Here is a 17505-nt window from a genome sequence, read left to right as displayed (position 1 = left end):
ACCCTGCAGCTCCACTGCTGTTCAAACGGGTTAAATTAGGCACAACGGTTTTATTGCTGCGAGAGCAAAAACACAACTTGTGAGGGTGCAATCCGGTCCCCAGCTGTTTGTTCCTCATATTCCTGAGAATTTATATTTAATCCCCAGTCAGAAAACACACGGTCGCCACAGAGCTATTTGGGGGATCGGTGTTGGCCAAAGGCAGAAATAGACTTTGCCATTTAAGACCGATTTAGTTTGTCCTTTTTGATTTTTTTTTTATCCCCTTTATTTATTCATTGTGAAAATGGCTCCTACATGGGAACATTCTGTATATGTGGATGAATATGCATAAAAGACAAAGTGCCTTGTTTCGCACGGGCCTCGTCACTCTCTGGTGTCATATGGAGCCGTCGTCTTCACAGCGAGAATCTGCGCGTGTCCTGTACGTGACCGGCTTAATCAGGGTGAGTCAGCTCGACGCTCTGGGGACCGACTTTGTTTACAGGCCATTTTGTCTTTATTTGTCATCCTCCCTTCTTTTTTTTCTTTCAGCGGTGACAACACGCCAGATGACAGTGAGAGTAAAGGATCGCTTTGTCCCGCGACTCCACCAGACTTGTGCGGCTCTCGGCTCAGCTTGATCGCCCGAGGCTTTGAGAACCACTGTTATTTGCTGCCTTTGATGATGGAGACAGCGGAGACACGGTCTGTTAGCGACGAGTTATCTTTGTTTACGTCGGGGGGGAGAAAATATTGAAAAATACAAACACTCGTAATAGACACACTTTTTAGATTCAGTTAAAGTTAACATGTTTACTAATTAACCGAAAGTTGGTGGATTTTCTCGTTCTGCCTCTGAGGCAGAGATACAGAAAACAAAGTTATATAAAAGACAGCTTCTTCAGATGTGAGTGGTTTATTAGTAAAAGAGCACTGAACTGTAACTTACTGTATTAAATGAGCAATATATGTTTTTGCTTCTCTTGAACTCTGAAAATATCTGAACAGATATTATCTGTGTTTTATGCCAACACTCCATCTACATGTATGACATTATTAGAAGAGAAAGGAAATTCAAACAGAAATCTTCTCAACCTGTTCGTTGGAATAAAGCCTGTGAGATTCAATATTCTCTTTCAATCCACTTGAGGTTTACTTTGTTCTGTGAAATGGACTGAAACGGATTCCAATTCCAAAAACTTATCTTGTCAAATATTGGATTCATCACGGGGGAGTGTGTCCCCTGAAATTAGATGATAGTAATGTATAATATCGCCCATTCAAAAGCTCTGGATAATCAGAGACATGTTCTAATTAGATTATATTAATATACTGAATACATCTCCATTGACAATATTACATATTTTTGGTGTTACTCTAATTCAGCAAATTTTTGCTATTTCCCTCTTCAGTCTTGTCACAACTGTACTCCGCTGTGCACTGATCTTAATCCCCACCCTGAGTGGAGCAGTGGAACGCAGACCCCAGTGGTACATTCAATGACTCACTTGATTCAGCATTTAACCAACAGTGTCGGACTGAAAGGATGAAATAATTATTACGATGCATTTTGCTTTAAAACCATAAAGCATTGAAATGCAGTGGTAATAATGGCAGTGTGCTGTGCAGCGGAGCAGGGGGAGCCGTGATGCTCGGCTGCCAGGAAAACAGGACTGTGGGGATGAGCAGCGGACGGTGGGTACAGTGGGATAAGCGGATGAACAAAACTTTAGTTTGGGGCGGAGTTGCCATTTTATTTCTCCCTCCTGACTCTTTATGCAAACCAGAGGCAACCAAGCAGAAACCTGGCTCCGTGCTGACAACTCATCATTTACTTCCTGACTTTCGGAGTGTGCCGCACATTTTAATAAACGCGTGCAAACAGAGACAGCGCCACACAAGCTCCTTAAAAAATGAGATGGGAGGCAACAATATCCGTCTTTGCCACACCGTTACAAGCCATCTGAATTTGACAGGCCAAAATTAAACTTCCGGGTGGGGTCTGAAGTTTAAAAATACATCTTTTGCCAAGACAGCTTCCAAACAACTTTACCAGATCCCAAAAGGGACATCAAGTGATGAAAGATATGCTACTAATATCCTACCATCTGCTCAGCTTCTCAGTGCTTCCATTAGGAAGACAGATACTGTAGCTGGATACAACAATGTGCCATAAAGGAAAAAAAGAAAAAAAAAAAAACATTCCACCATTCCCCAAAAGCACAGAAACCACAATGCGCTGCAGTTGTCAAACTTAAACTTTAAAAAATGGCAAGCGGCCAGGGAAAGCCATGTTTACAGAGTTCTGAGCTTCACCAAGCAGCCCCGGGAGAGTTCACAGAGTGCATCAGTATTACCCCCTTTCACACACAGACGCAGCGCATGACATGGTACATTGACCACAGGTTCAACTAGAATGCGACACCGCTGGCTAAAGGCGAGATTGTTGCTGTTCACGCAGCACAGATCTGCCAATAAAGTTTCCTGCTCGCCGCCGCACTAACACGGTTGATACTAATCAAAAGAGGCGAATACAATGTTTTGTTTATAGAGTTTGCATTCAATACCAATACAATAAAAGCATTTTTATTATTGAAACGATAACCACAGAGGTTCTCTAACATTAAGGAAGTAGAATTTAAACCCAAACCACGATCTTTTCCAGAATGAAACAAATGGTTTTGGTGCCTAAATCTAAATAAACCATGACTGTTTATTATTGTTCCTATATTTTTGATACCATACAATATCCGGATATAAGGGGGCAAATGATCCATCTGACCGTTAAATTTGGAGGATTTCAGTTTTCCACATGTTCAAAAGTGATCCTAGGATCTCTGCAAAATTATTATTAAGAACACCTTTGTGGCGGCACAGTGGTGGAGTGGTGAGCACCATCAAATCCCACCTTTCAGTGTGGAGTTTACATGTTCTCTGTGTGGGTTTTCTTGAGCTTCCTCCCACAAGACATGAACACAGACGTTAGGTTCACTGGAGACTCTATAGGTAAATAGGTATGAATGTGAATGGTTGCTTGTCTCTATGTTAGCCCAGGTGATCGCACCAGGGCAGTGAGTGTGATGGAGGTTCTCTGGAAGCTGGTGAACGCAGAACTCAGGCAGCAGCTCATGTCGTACGCAGAAGGGGTTTAATGCAAGCTCGAGGTACCTCAGAGACCCGGGATGAAACAACAGCAACGTTAACAGAGTAACATGAGCTGTTGTCACCCCCAAGTCTGAAGACGTCTTCCTCAGCATCCAGATTTATCTCCCTCGCCTTTGCGTCACCCGTTCCAACGGCACATCAGCGAGAGGCTAGAATTGCTGTGAGTCTCTATGTTACGTGTAGGTGTTTGCATCGTATTGGATAATTAAACTATGCATTCCTAAATCAAGTTGTGTCCTTACGTCTTGTTGCTGAGGTAATGCAGAAAAGAGCTGGTGCCTCTCTGTCTGGGGTATTTGAATAAGGTATTAAAGTCACTCAACGTAGACACTACAATGTACTGCTGGTTGGCCCTTTATCTATAACCTGACCTTGTGCAGCGTGCAGAGAGAAGGGAGTATGAGTGGAATGGAGACAGGCTCCATTCCCTTAATGGTGTTGTGCGGATGTAATGCGTGAGGATAGTAAACAATTCCTTTACAGTGAGATTGGCTCCAGTGTCCTCGTGCGACTCCCGAAGGATAAGTGGCAAAGATAATGGATGGATGGATGAATAGAAAAACAACCACTCTTATCGATATGAAGATTTTAAGACGCTATAATCTGACATTTCAAACTCCCACACGAGGTTTAAAGTTGTAACTGTGCATTTATCCTGTATATGGTGTATTCTGGGACATTCAGGTGTCATCTCAGGACTTACTGAAGACATCATTGCTTTCTGTTTCCTCTCTTGAAATTGAATCATAACCATTTGTGGGGAGACATTTCCTGTAATCACCATCTTTTTCACACAGGGGGGGGAAGGGTGACTGTGATCATGGAAAGAGCAGTGCAGGCTGCAACGTAAAGAGCATAAGGATGTAAAGTATTGCACAGTACATCTGTGAAATACTGTACAATATAACCATACACTGTTTGATGAGCCAAGTGATGAAAAAGGAACGCGGCAGCATAAAAAAAAAAACACATTACCTGTCTAAAATCGCTAACCTGCGCTTACAACAGCTGCTGTTATAAGCCGAGGTTGCCGAGCACCAGAATAAACCATCTGTCATCGTCTCTCTACCTCGGCAGCAGCGGTGAGGGGAACGCGGACCAAAAAAAATATGTAATGCAGCGTCTCCAACATTTCAACACCGGCTCTGACTGGAATATAATTAATTGCAAATGCATGTTAACTGTCTTAAGAGCAGTAGACAACCTCGGGGGACTGACTCCGACAAAGATTTTTTCGAAGCCCTTCAGTGTGGCATGTCAGTGCTCTGTGTTCGCACCCCCTCTGTTACGGGCGGTTAAAACAACATCAATCCAAAGGAGTCAGAGTGGGAAAATAATACGACTGTGTCTACGATCCTCTGGGTTCATCTTTGAACACTACGGGGCTTTGTCAGTATTTTTGTCTGTGTATTAATCAGCCGCACACGGAGCCATGAGACTGTTCTGAATCATCCCATATTAATATTTCATGAGACATTTATACTTTATGGAAGTGTGAGTTGATGCTAAATGTTTCCAGGCTGGCTACAGCCGCTTAAGTGAGGTCCGGAGGAAAGAGAAGCTTGAACGAGGCAGAGGACATTAATATGTATGCATTATCTCTACTTTGCATTTTCTTTGCTTTATTAAAAGTGTTTTTTCCTGACAGGTCTTTAATATGGGTCTACATGCATGCTGATGGTTGGCTGTGCGAACTGTCCTCTTGTCAGAACTCATATGCATGTGTGTGTTAGTCAGTTAATGACTCGCCGTGATGCATTCAGGGACTTGGGGCAGTTTCTGACAAACAATCCACAGCCTTATTAGCATGTACCCATTCATATTTTACACATGGTCCTTCCACTGTCCACCACCTCCCACCGATGATTCTTATTAGAATTTATTAATATTTTATTATCATACTCAGAGAAGCAACTAGTTGAATGCACTCTCCAGACCTGTATAGATGCAAATCCTACCATTGTGCAAATGCATAAAACATTAGTGTGACCACCCTTATTACTGTTACAGTAAATTAATGAATATAAAATATACCAAAATATGCATAATGTATATAAGCTAACATGATATATTTAGACTAACACAATACATAATTTTTTCAGGCTTTCTGCCGGTTTCAATATGTTGAATTTAAGACATTTTTAAGACCATAATAAATACAATTTAAGACCTATGACAAGCATGAGAGATACGAATGAATATCTAAGTCCCAGTGTTACTTGCACATCCACATAATTTAAGGTGAAGATAAGGTGAAGTGGCTGAGTATAGAATAATACAGGCAGAGAGAAAGTATCCATAGTCTTTCCTACAGTCAAGAGAACTGCGACACATTCTGAACAAGATATTTGTAGTAATCAGTTTACTATTGGTCGTGTTTGTAGTTTTATACTATCTGTATCTTTGAGAAATAACTACAGCACACCGAGATATTACAAACTATGCATACTGCCACAACATTGATCTTAAAACAAATAAGCACGACATAAGTAGTGTTTAATGAAAATTTCAGATTATTGATTATTATACTTTTCTGACACTTTTTAAAAACCCTGTGGAAACCATTAGTTTATGGTGGTAGCACATCAATTCGGTCAACGATTCCAACATATGTGATTCCAATTATCAATACACAATATATACTTAAATATTGCATTGACAAAATTGTTGAGGAAGTTTCAAAGCGTCCTGTGTAAATGCAACTAAATATGAGAAGTCAATATTCTTTTACAACTATTAAAATGTAAGGACATAAATGAGTTTATGTGAAACTACGGAAAGAGTGACACTGAACCTTCGCTGATTAGGCATTTAAAAAAAAAAAATCCATATCGCAGGTGCAGAGGACCATCAAACAAATGCAGAGACGGAGGGTTATTATAACATTTTATCATGTTATCTGTACCAGTGTGATGGATATTATTCAAAATGTCACATTGCTTGGGGCAAGAGGCAATTACCACTACATAAATGTAAAAACCTAAAATATGAAGAACAGCCGGAAGCTACCGAATATGTGAAGGGTGGAAATTGTCTGGGCTCTGACAAATGACGGGGAAGATGGTTCAGGTTTATTAATATTGAGTTTCGTCATGGTAACACAGTGGGTGGCAAATCGTGGAGGATGAATTTGCAGAGGGCAAAGTCAGAATAACTTGACCCGTGTAGACGTGAGTATAAAAAAGGTCTTGCTGAACATATTACATGCATAATGGATGTATTTAGCTTCTCCTACACGGGGCCCTGTCCGGCAGTAATGGTACACATTACACCTAAATGACAGTGTCACAAAGAACGCTGCGTTATTCGTCATTTGTGATCAGTGCCAATGCAAAACTACCGACTCTATAATAACAGTGTGTCACAAGTGTAGGGAGAGTTCCTGAGAGGTTTTCATGAACACTGGTAATATAAATGTTTGGTGGAGGAGAAAGGGTCATTTTCTCGAGTCAAAAGCCGAAGAAGAAGAGAGGAAGACAAGAAAATCCTTGTATGGGGGTTTGTCTTTGGTCGAGACAAACAGTGGAAAGACCAGTCGATTTATAGCCCCGTCCGAGCTCTTAATGACTCTGCAAACCATCCTCCAGCAATTGAGATGGCTCATCAATTTAATTACTTTACGACACGGGCCCGCCTCACGCTGTCAAAAACCTGGCATCACAAGTTTCTGGTCACCCTGCCAGACAACTATATTTCGCACTGTTTCTTTACAAAGTTACATCTAGTTAATCAAATCAAAGGGGACAGCTCCATCAGTCATGTGTTAAATGTGTGTTTTCTACACATGACAGTTGCATGTAAATGTGACAAAGTAGCATATCAGCGATGTTATTAGCAGCAAACCTTCCATTTGGTTGCTGTCATTGGAAAATGTTCTCAAAGTCATTAACGTTGACTGTATATACAGATTAGAAAAGTGAAGCCACAGCATCTCAATCGCCACCTAGTGGCTGGCTGCAGTATAGGTCATGAATCCCTCCTCCTCCATGTAAGTGGAGGGGACATGAGAGGCCAAAGTACACGTCAAAAAGCAACTACTGCGTTTTCCTTTAGTTTCAAATGGGTAAGATGTTATATTAGTTCATGGTGCACCTATTGCACTTCTGTCTGTCCTGGGAGAGGGATCCCTCACATGTGGCTCTCTCTGAGGTTTCTAAGGTTAATGACAGTAAGACAGAAGATGTCGCACCTTGTTAAGCCCTATGAGACAAATTGTGATTTGTGAACACGGGCTATACTAATACAATTTGATTTGATTTGACATATAACTAAACCAGACTAAAGCCTTAAAGAAGGTTTAGCTTGTGCACGATCAACACCGGAGCGCGGACTACAACAGCGCGAGGCCCCACGATGCCCATCGCGTCCATATGAACACAAAGTGCATGACACTAAACCACAGTAATTATGGCTGCAAACGGCACATAAAATATTATGGATTGGTTGGAAACATCACAAAAGCCAAGATAGGATACAGCAGATGGCATGAAAATTTAATGAGCGGCGTTCATCTTGGGAGAAGAAATCCTGCCCCCCCCCCAAAAAAAACATAAAAGTGGTGATTATGCAAATGATTTTTAAAAATGTTTCTCATATATCACTTCTATACACTTCAAGCACTGGTCATTATTTCCACAACTTAACTTGAATAGTTTAACTTGGTATTTTTTATGTAATCATTTATTTTCTAACCTGATCCCTAACCTAACCTGAATATCCCAATGTTTCCCACACCGATGAGAAATCCGTCGGTTCACAGTCAGGGGTAAAATACACGGAACATAACAAGCTCGACCGCTAGCGGGACCACGGCAGCACATCTGTGGCTCGTGTGCGTGTCCAGCCGGACTGATGGCCCGGCTCCAGCATTACCAGTGTGGTCCCGCTGTCCCTCAGAAAATGTGCTGTCAACACCCACTAGCTAGTTAGCTGCAGCTCAACACTTGTTCAGCTGACAGCAGCCCTGAGTGGAACAACCGGGCCTGTTATCAGCAGGTCTGTCCACGACAAGCACATCTCTCACTAAGTCACATGCACACAGGGACCCCATCACCGCACACACTCGCAATGTAATGACTGTACAATGACATTATACTGTCACGTTAAACCACGATATGTTTTTATGGGCCCCGTTCCTTTTAACTGACAAAAGTGAATTACATTTTATCAAATATTTGTAAAAAAAACGATCACATGAACGGCAACTTGTTGGTGTCACCTGGAAACAAAACCGGAACACTTACCATGCACCCGGATGAGTCCAGCTGTCGGTCAGCGATGCACTTGAAGTTCTTTTTGCAGCCACCATTCTCCTTGGAGCAGTCACGCACGGGCCCGAAAGATGCCAGTAGGTCGTCGACTGTCTCAAAGTAAGTGGACATCATGGCCTCTTCCCTGAAAAGGTGCAGGAAAGAAAAGGTTAGAGACATGAAAACTACAGAAATAGGAACATAGTGGTACAAGTACCGACAAGTGGAAATGTGTGTTTGAGCAGCTGGACACAATCCCAGTGTCTCACAACCTTTTCTGTTTCTGGTGCAATTTAAAAGTTATTCATGCTTGCGGGTAATGCAAGAAATGTGTGGCTTTTAATGGCTTTCACCTTTCCACCAGCAAAGAATGACTATACCTTAAAGTTTGCACCTCATGTTTTTTAATAAGAGTTATATGCTAATGAATAAATACAGGGAAACATTTTAACGAGCAGTTTATTGTTATTGAATACAGTTATTTAAATTTTTTTTTACATGGCAAGTTTGCTCTGTGTGCCTCAGCTGTATTTTGTGACAGGCAGCGTGGAAGCAAATGTCAATAACCTTAAAAAAAAAGAAGAAGAAGTGTAACACTGATGTACCCTGGGGCTTATGTGTTGTGCTGTGTCAGGCTCCGGAGAATGGAGTGATGCATGTAGGAGTTCATATCAGTTCATGGTAGGTCATGTCTGTGACTAATGGCTGCCCTGGCATTAATTGGACATGTCTGTTGATGGAGAGCCTACAGGGAATCAGCAATCTCCATCCATTAACCCTCACAGCTAATCCAAGGCCAAATGTTGAAGGAGAGACCGTGAAGACCAAACAAGACAGAGACACATTCATACAAACTCAATGATTAACTAATATATTTTGCTCTGCACCTTTTATGAATGCATCTAATTAAGATGTTGATGTATTTTTTTCAAAACACCATACAGTGCAACATGGCAAAGTGAATGTATCTTATTATATTTGCATGATAATATAATGTATTTAACTTCAGGGTTGCATTATGTCAATGAGAGTCCTCACAACTATAGAGAGCCGTGCATGTGTGTCTGTGTCACTCTGCCACTTCCAAGGCTTCACTGTTCACTCTAAACAAAGGAGAAATCTGCCATTTCCGAAAAGCTGGATTTTTTGTGCTTTATTTATTTTTTTCTTCTGAGAAATGTCAGTTTGACCAATCCTGTACAGCTCAGCCGCTGTGTGCACTCCGGCATGCTCAGACACGCCCGTACACTCAGCTCGGCTGCCTGCTGTCAGAGGGAACGGAAGGGGAAAGCAACCCCTGCGTTTCTCTTTGCAGAGGAATCAAAAGAGATGTCTCTTGCAATGGGACCACGGGGACCGCAGTGTGGTGTGAGGGTGACTTGACTCTGCAAACAGCAACACGATCTCAAATGATGGGAAGACAGATGCCCCGCCGAGCAAAGAGGGGTTTTGTTGTATCGGGACTGTTTGTGTGTCCTCGTCTCTGTGTACTCGGGTGCTTGTGGAAATCTCATTTCAAAGCAGACACTGAAAGCAGGGCCACCGAAACCAATAATATGCATATTGATGTCGCTGTTGTTGATTTGATTAAAATGTCCTTGAGTAACGTTTCTCCATTGGCTCCCTGTCCGTTTTAGAATAGATTTTACTGATCACTTTCAAGGCCCCAAGCTACATTACAGAATTGTTGACTTCCTATGTTTCTGCACGCAGCCTTAGATCCTCAGGTTGAGCCCTGATGGCGAAGTCCGAAGTCGAGGTTGAAAACTAAAGGTGTCCGTGCTTTTGCCATCAGGACCCCTCGGGTTTCGAGCGGCCTACCTGAGGAGATAAGGCGCACACAGTCAGTGATTTCTTTTAAATCACTTCTTAAAACCGATTTTTATAGACTGGCTTTCTCATGATGTCGTGTTTTTAGTGTGGTTTTATCGTTTTTCTTTCACCTTTTCTTTTAGTTGTTCATTTATTTTTATTGTCATATCACTGCTTTTATTTGTTCAAGTGTTAATGTGACAAAGCTCTATTTTTATTCATTTAATTTGAATACCACCTCGTTTCCGACCACCTCCACATGGTTGCCTGGCCTCCTTGTCACATTGCATCCTTCTAATTGTCATTTTTCTTATATTAACTTTATTGATTAAAAGTGCTCTTATCATTTAACTTGCATATAAACTATAACAGAGCAATTTGTCCTGCAAAGTTTTTTCAACAAGCAAAGATGGCAAAGTGAACTCTTATTGACTCAGTATTCAATGTGAAACAGTTCTGTGAAAAGAACTGTATATACCGTGACCTTGTCATTGGGCTGAAGGCAAAGATGAAAGAAGAAGCATTAAAATTCATCAAAAAGGTAGGAATGCTACGTGCACAGCATTGATAATAAAAAAATAAAAAAACTGCTCTTAATAGTACGAGCAGGGATGCATTGTGGGTAGATGTGGGCAGACATCTATCTACCTTTTCAATTACAAAACAGAATTCACGTATCGTACGTCCGTGTGTTCTCGGCATTTGGAATGCTGCCGCAACACCTCACAGGTCTTTGCAGCGAGGGATTCTTCGTATTGAGCAGTTGGTTCTCATGTGAGATTTATGGTGCATCAGCACGTAATTGGCAGGTCTTTCTTGTGTGAGCGCTGAAGTATTACGACTCGCTGACAGCCCATCGGGACGGTCCCCCCTTTTGCAAAAAAAAAAAAATCAAACCTTTCCTGGCACTTTGCTGTCTTGATAGCAAATCACTGCCACACACTGTGAATATAAAAAAGATAAGATGTCCACCAAGAACCCACAAAAGCAACCTATCAGTCTGGACTTTAATTTATTGAGCTTCTGGTTTTTTGTCTTTTTTTTTAGTAATCACGAGGTAGTCCTCTGGTTCGTTCTTCGCGTTCCTAAAGGCCAATGTTTTCCCATAATGCCTGTTGTTCATTTGATTTGAGCTTTAATTTGAATGTGGATATTAATTAACTCGACGAGAAAAAACTGCAAATTCTACATAGCTTGAATATGTAGAGGGAGGCTATGCGACTGGAGAATGTGAATAAAGACACACACATTTTAAGATAATTACAATGTCACCTTCAGTTTGGAGCAGATTAACAAATATTCTGTGGTCCCTAATAGACACGAGTGATGTGGTGATGGCAGAGTAGTGTTCATTTCACCCATCAAACCCCAATACTCACTGCACTAATACAAATTCTCAATTTCTCTCTGGTAATATATTAGAATTTACTGCTTTGTTGGCCACATGAGTAACTGTGTTGCAGTTAAGCAATTTGGGGGATGTCTGCTTTTCTTGAGGCCAAATATACGCAGCACTGATAAAAAGGGGGGTGGGAAATTAACCTCTTAGTCAAAGGCCTTTATAGTCGGGGGAGGATTATCTCACATTCATGTATATGATTATATGTATGTATGTATATCATTATTGCTGCCGCTACTACCCATCAAACAAATGTTTAATCTTTAACCATACTTAATGATTTTTTGTAAATTTCCCATTACAGGTCACATTAAAAGCACTTGAGTGTCATATTCACACATGCCGAATTTGCAAAAAACAAAAGGGATCAGCATAAAATTACATCTCTGGGGTATATACGTCTAATCGGCTGCTGCTCTTACCTCCTTGGTGGTGCAGGTTCATGCCTAATGGGAATTAGACCTGGAGATAATGATGTGCCACACGGTCAGCTATCTGCTCATAGACCAGTGAAGCCAAAAAGCCGACATGATGCAGCTACAATGGAAATGTGGGCCTGTCACCTCCTCAGCTGCAACTCGATGAATATCAAAAACCAGGAGAGAGAACAGGTTTCGCTCTGGACACAGTCTGATGCACGCATTCAATGGAAGGCATCTCCCAGGTTTACTGGAACCGAACGGCTCACGACAGGCATTCTAGCACCTGATACAACCAGATCACATTCCACACGATTCCCAATGCGAAGCTACCTTTTCCCAGACCCCAAAAAAAAAAAAAGAATACGCGTGGACTCAAAGAAAGCTAATTTAAGTGGCCATTTGATGATCCGCTTAAAGCAAGCAACAAGCCGGTCCAGTGTTCCAGAGCCAAGGATCCTGCTGAAGGCAGAAAGCAGTGCAATACTTCTTGGGCAAAGGCCGGGGGTGGAACAGATTCAGTCATTGTGGACCTCAATGAAAACTGTCCTTTAGAATATGAAATGTAATCTCTCTCTTTGGGGAAGGTGCCTGATTTGGTGCGTGAAGTTGAGAGCTACCAACAAAATGCAGTTGGGCTCACCTCTATGCACAGCTTTGGCTCTGGAACCAAACTCCTTCACTGACGGTGGACTCCTACTCAGGGATTGCCCAAGGCGAGACGTGCCAGTCGGCTGTGGGACTAGTGACAAATCACCAGCTGGCTGCTGCTGCACAGTTGGACTTTCTCCCGGTGGATGAGAGGGTCACCGTCATGTGGCTGCGTACCGCAGAGAGAAAAACTATTACTGTTGTTGGAGCATATGCGCTCATTTTTGGTTGCTGACCTACAACGGCTGCTTAGACGCACAGCACATCCCAAAGCTACAAAAATGATATGCCTGACTTTATCAAAGGGGTAGAGTATGAATGCATCTTAGAAATGGAACTTATTTATGTTTTGAGGATCAAATCCCTTATTTTACAATCCTGTTCGGTTTTAGGAGACATACTTTAAATAGAAAACGGTCAAGAGTGTTGGGAATTACATGGAAAACCAAACACTCTTGCTAATTGGGCCAGTGGCTTCTGTAGGGTGATTTTTCATTATATATTGTTTTCTGGCATTATGTTGTGGCAGAAACTGTTGTGTTTATGGGGATGACTTCCATAGCAAGTGTTTTATACGGGTAACTTAAGACTTGCTCTTTATACAACTGCTCCCCATTCACAACCAGTACACCCTGAATGTCACACTCTAAGCCACACTTGCTTTCAGAGGGCATCCTGCTTTAAGGGAAAGGATATTACTAAGAGCTAAAATGCTGGGTGCACTCTCCACACTCTGCCGTGACCAGGGAGCATCAGTATGGCCATTGAAAGATGCTTTAACATTTTGGATTTGAAATGTGTAATCACTTTTTCTTTCTTTAATCCATTAGCATTCCACAACATTAACTGAATGTTGAATATGGTATGGTGCACTGATTATAATCCCACCGAGCAGTTTTTGTGCTTATATCGAACTGAATCGTTCCATAAACTGATGGATATTTTGCAGTAACCATCTAACCATCACTATTGTGTTTTTAGACCCAAAACCATCTTGAAGCACGGTTTCGGTATTGCACCCACATCGAAAATGACAGAGAAGATAAAGTTTGTTCTCTGTCTTTATCTCCATTTCATATTCCTCTTCTCTTTATTGAGCAACTACATTTTCTTTCTCCACTAGACAGGTAACACGCAGCGTTCTGGCACTTAGAGCATCGACAAATGGGTTGCGAAAGTGGGGCGGAGAAAAATAATGGTTTGCCTCGGCCATGCGGTGCATGCTAACTGCCGCTCCTTCTGGATGCGGGGAAATAGTGAATTAAAGAAAGAAAACTATCAGTAAGGATATCGGAAAGTTCCTCACAAAGTTGTGCAATATATTGAATTATGACAGTCTGGAAGGAAAGTTTGCTTCTCACTCTTTAATTACTGGGAGCCTGGAAACTGATCCGTGTTGTAGTATGGAGGAGTGAAGCAATCCATACCACGCATCACTCTCCAAAATCATTAAAAACAATGTGTATGGTTACCAAAATCCACACGGACTCAAACGCTGATCGCGTTTCTTTTCCAAATCATTAGCTAATCAAGATCATCTCTTCTGGCACCGCAGCTCTGTTGCTTGACCTAGAAGCACATTGGTTGCATCTAAACACTGACTAATGTACTTGTTATTAATCTCCCTCTCTGCCTCTTGCTTTTCCGAATGATGAATGACCAGGCAACGCTGCCCAAAGTTAGAGCAGTGCTCCAGCGTGATTACAGAGCCTGTTATTGGTCTGCCCCTGCACTTGATTAATGCTCTTGTTCCAGCTCCCCACAAATATGCTGACTCTCATCAAGCACTTTCGTCATTGAATAAAGTGCATTTTCTTCAAGCCCGCTGTGATCACGGAGGGGAAATCTCGCGGTCGAAAAAGCAGCTAAACCTAAGTGATAAAATAAAGATTGATGGATCAATTCTTCGGTTTGATTGCGGAGATATAAAACATTTTTGATGGAGATTTGGAGTAAGGGGAAGCGGATTTATGCACTTTAATCCTTCCCGGTGTCTCCCGCTGGCCAGTTGCATCGGGGTATTGGCAATGGCACAGTTTGATGGTTCACTTGGTCACAGCGAGTGTGGTCGTAAATCACCGCAGTGAGGTGACACCAGTTACTCAGGGTTATTAACAGGTCCCTTATTGACAAACACGCCGGTCAGAGAGCACAGTTTAGCGCGTCCGAATCATTGTGTATCCTGATGTTTATGAGGTGTTTGCGACACATTGGCTTTGGGTCAACAATACTCAGTGGAAATGCAGGGCTAATATTAGAGATTGTTAAAATATAAACAATTTATAAAATAAATTATTGGGATAAAACTAAACATGCTGTTTATGTTTAGATGAGTTCTAAATCTCCACTGCAATGTAAGCCTACATTCAATGCAATATAATATTGGCTTGGTGCTACAGGATATAGAAAGGAATCCTTATTTCTCAGGACTTCCAAGACAACAAAACAGGCTCACCACTGACACAGCTATTGATTTGTTAACCAGACTCAAGATTCAACACAGCAGAATAGTACAAATATTGAATACTTTGCATTTTCTCTGTACCCTGGACACCTCAGATGTCAGGTATGACACAGAGACCTGCCACCTACAGGGGCTCCTCAGTGACGGTGTGGTTGTGAGAGTCTTCGGGGGTGAAGATGTGTTAGAGTGCTCAAGGGGAGTCGACAGGTTTGTGGACAGGAGTGAGCTGAACCACCTGCACCTGGACGTCAGGAGATCCAGGAGTTCTGTTTCTCTTTGTGATGATGGCACAGGAGTAAAAATACCAGAGCACCTGCTCGGAAAGCAAACTGGACTGGACCAGGATCTGTAGCTCTCCACAGAGAGCGGCCAGAGTCGACTCTTTTTCCTGTCCTTGTCCTGTCCTTCAACATCTGCAGGCATGCTATGAATGCTTTATGAGTCTGTGGCGCCCAGCACCATTTTTCCACACTGAGGTCTGTTTGGGCCAAAGCCCGAGGCTGGCTGACACCAACAGACTCAACAGGCTGATTCAGAAGGCTGGCTCAGTCGCGGGGGGTGAAACTGGATGCTGTGCATGTACTTGCGGAGAAGTGGAGGCTGTCAGGGCCCAACCGCTACACAGTGTTCTAGGTAAAGAGATGAACATTTTGAGCCAGAGACTTAGAGCAGAGCTCCACCGACCCACACAAGAGGTCCTTCCTTCCAGTGGCCATCCAGATCCATTTCCAAAAGTTATCTGTGATTATTAAACACCATAGTTTACCATTGCATAGTACAGTTCATCGTCTACTTTGCACCGTCCGTTTTCTCCATACAGTGATCGTACCTCACACATTACGTTCTTTGTTTGGCACATTGCATTTTTACCCTTTTTAGTCACTTACTATGCATTTATTATTAATATTTACTGCAGTTTGGTGAATGCCTACATTGAAAAAGCAATACTGTTGAGGCCAATCATTAGAGGCTCATTCAAAATCCTCTGACTACTTGACTAAGTTGACTACCTTCATGACTTCGCAATCAGTCAAGGAGGTGCACAGATAACTGTAATTTTTATTTGGGATTATCGTCAATAAATGAGATGTATTTTTCAAAAGTGGAGTGTACAGAATGCACAGCATATAGTGAATGTCTCAATTTTCAAAATGATCCCTTTCATACAAACAGTAATAAAGCTGAGCCCACGGCTGAATACTGAACAAACAAGCTCTGCTTCTATTTTTGAATAATTTTGCCCTTTAATATTTCTTGAATTTAACTATGGATATTCACTGGGAGTCTTCCTGTCAAGTGCCTGGCTTTAAATGTCAGGTATGTATAGGTAAAGTGACTAAAGTTAAATAAAATTGCAATAAAGGGAACAATTCTTTAAGACGTAGCTTGACAACTTTATAATTAACCGTGCTTTAAAATGTAGATGCATTTCAACCATTATACAAAAAGTACAAAAATCTACCAAGCTACTTTTGTCGAGTAGGTTAATACCGTAAGTCACAATGACATTACTGGGGAGCTATGAACTCAGAGTGAAATCATAGAGGTACTTAATTCCATTTTACATAGTCCTTAACCTCTAATAAACTCTGCACACTCACCCCTGTGGAGAAGGCCACTGAAATTTGCATCCACTAAGCCAGTCGGAGTGAACGCACCACACGTTCCCACAACAGGCTGCATTTGAAATGGTGCAGAAAAAAAAAAAAGCATGATTACCTCTGGTTAAGGTCGGCTTTACTTTTTCTTACTTTGAAGCAACACTGCCCTGCCTCGTTTAATTTAATTTTCACAACCATAATTAAAAAGATAAATAAAAATACTCTTGATATCAATGTCGTGATTCAATAGCAGTAAAAAACGAGTAACGATTCTGGTGGAAATAGTCCCCACTGAAAGCAAGGTCTCTGCATTTCTCTCAGCACAAACCAAAAGCTACATTTCAATGCTTCAAACAACACAAAAAAAACTAAATTGCATTTGCAGCCCCTCTGCAAATAAAATGGAACCCATCAGCATGGCTTGAGGAAACTCAGAAACATGGATTTGTGTGTAATATTGATGAACGGTTATTGACTTGGTAAAATAAAGATGACCTTTTCCTTTCCGATATGCCCAGTGGCTTTAAATGGATAGTCTGTAATATTAAAACCAGCTCACCTACAAGGCTTATTAAAGGAGGCACAGTGTGAGGGTGGGTGAGGCTGACACCAGGAGACAAAAAATCTTCAGTTCAAAGCCGAGCTCGGTTAAGCCGACACTTACCTTCACTCATCTATTTCATATGAAACAAAATTCCATCGGGTTCTGTCAGCGAGCTGAAGGGCAGGAGTGAAATAGGGGCGCATCCCGTTAAAAGCCACG

At 41.8% G+C, this 17505-nt stretch overlaps 1 protein-coding gene across 3 annotated transcripts in view; it reads right to left on the bottom strand.

Moving 5' to 3' along the window:
* LOC117771559 (astrotactin-2) overlaps window positions 1-17505 on the bottom strand; it is a 248692-nt gene that overhangs the window by 91455 nt on the left and 139732 nt on the right. For all 3 annotated transcript variants that reach the window (XM_034602058.1, XM_034602059.1, XM_034602060.1), the window contains one exon: window positions 8391-8541. In XM_034602058.1, the coding sequence (XP_034457949.1) occupies window positions 8391-8541 (151 nt within the window). The remainder of the gene's footprint in view (window positions 1-8390; window positions 8542-17505) is intronic.

This window comes from Hippoglossus hippoglossus, chromosome 12 (assembly GCF_009819705.1).
Source record: "Hippoglossus hippoglossus isolate fHipHip1 chromosome 12, fHipHip1.pri, whole genome shotgun sequence".
NCBI lineage: Eukaryota > Metazoa > Chordata > Actinopteri > Pleuronectiformes > Pleuronectidae > Hippoglossus > Hippoglossus hippoglossus.
Note: the sequence above shows the minus strand (reverse complement) of the source record. Positions and strands in the feature narration are given on the sequence as shown.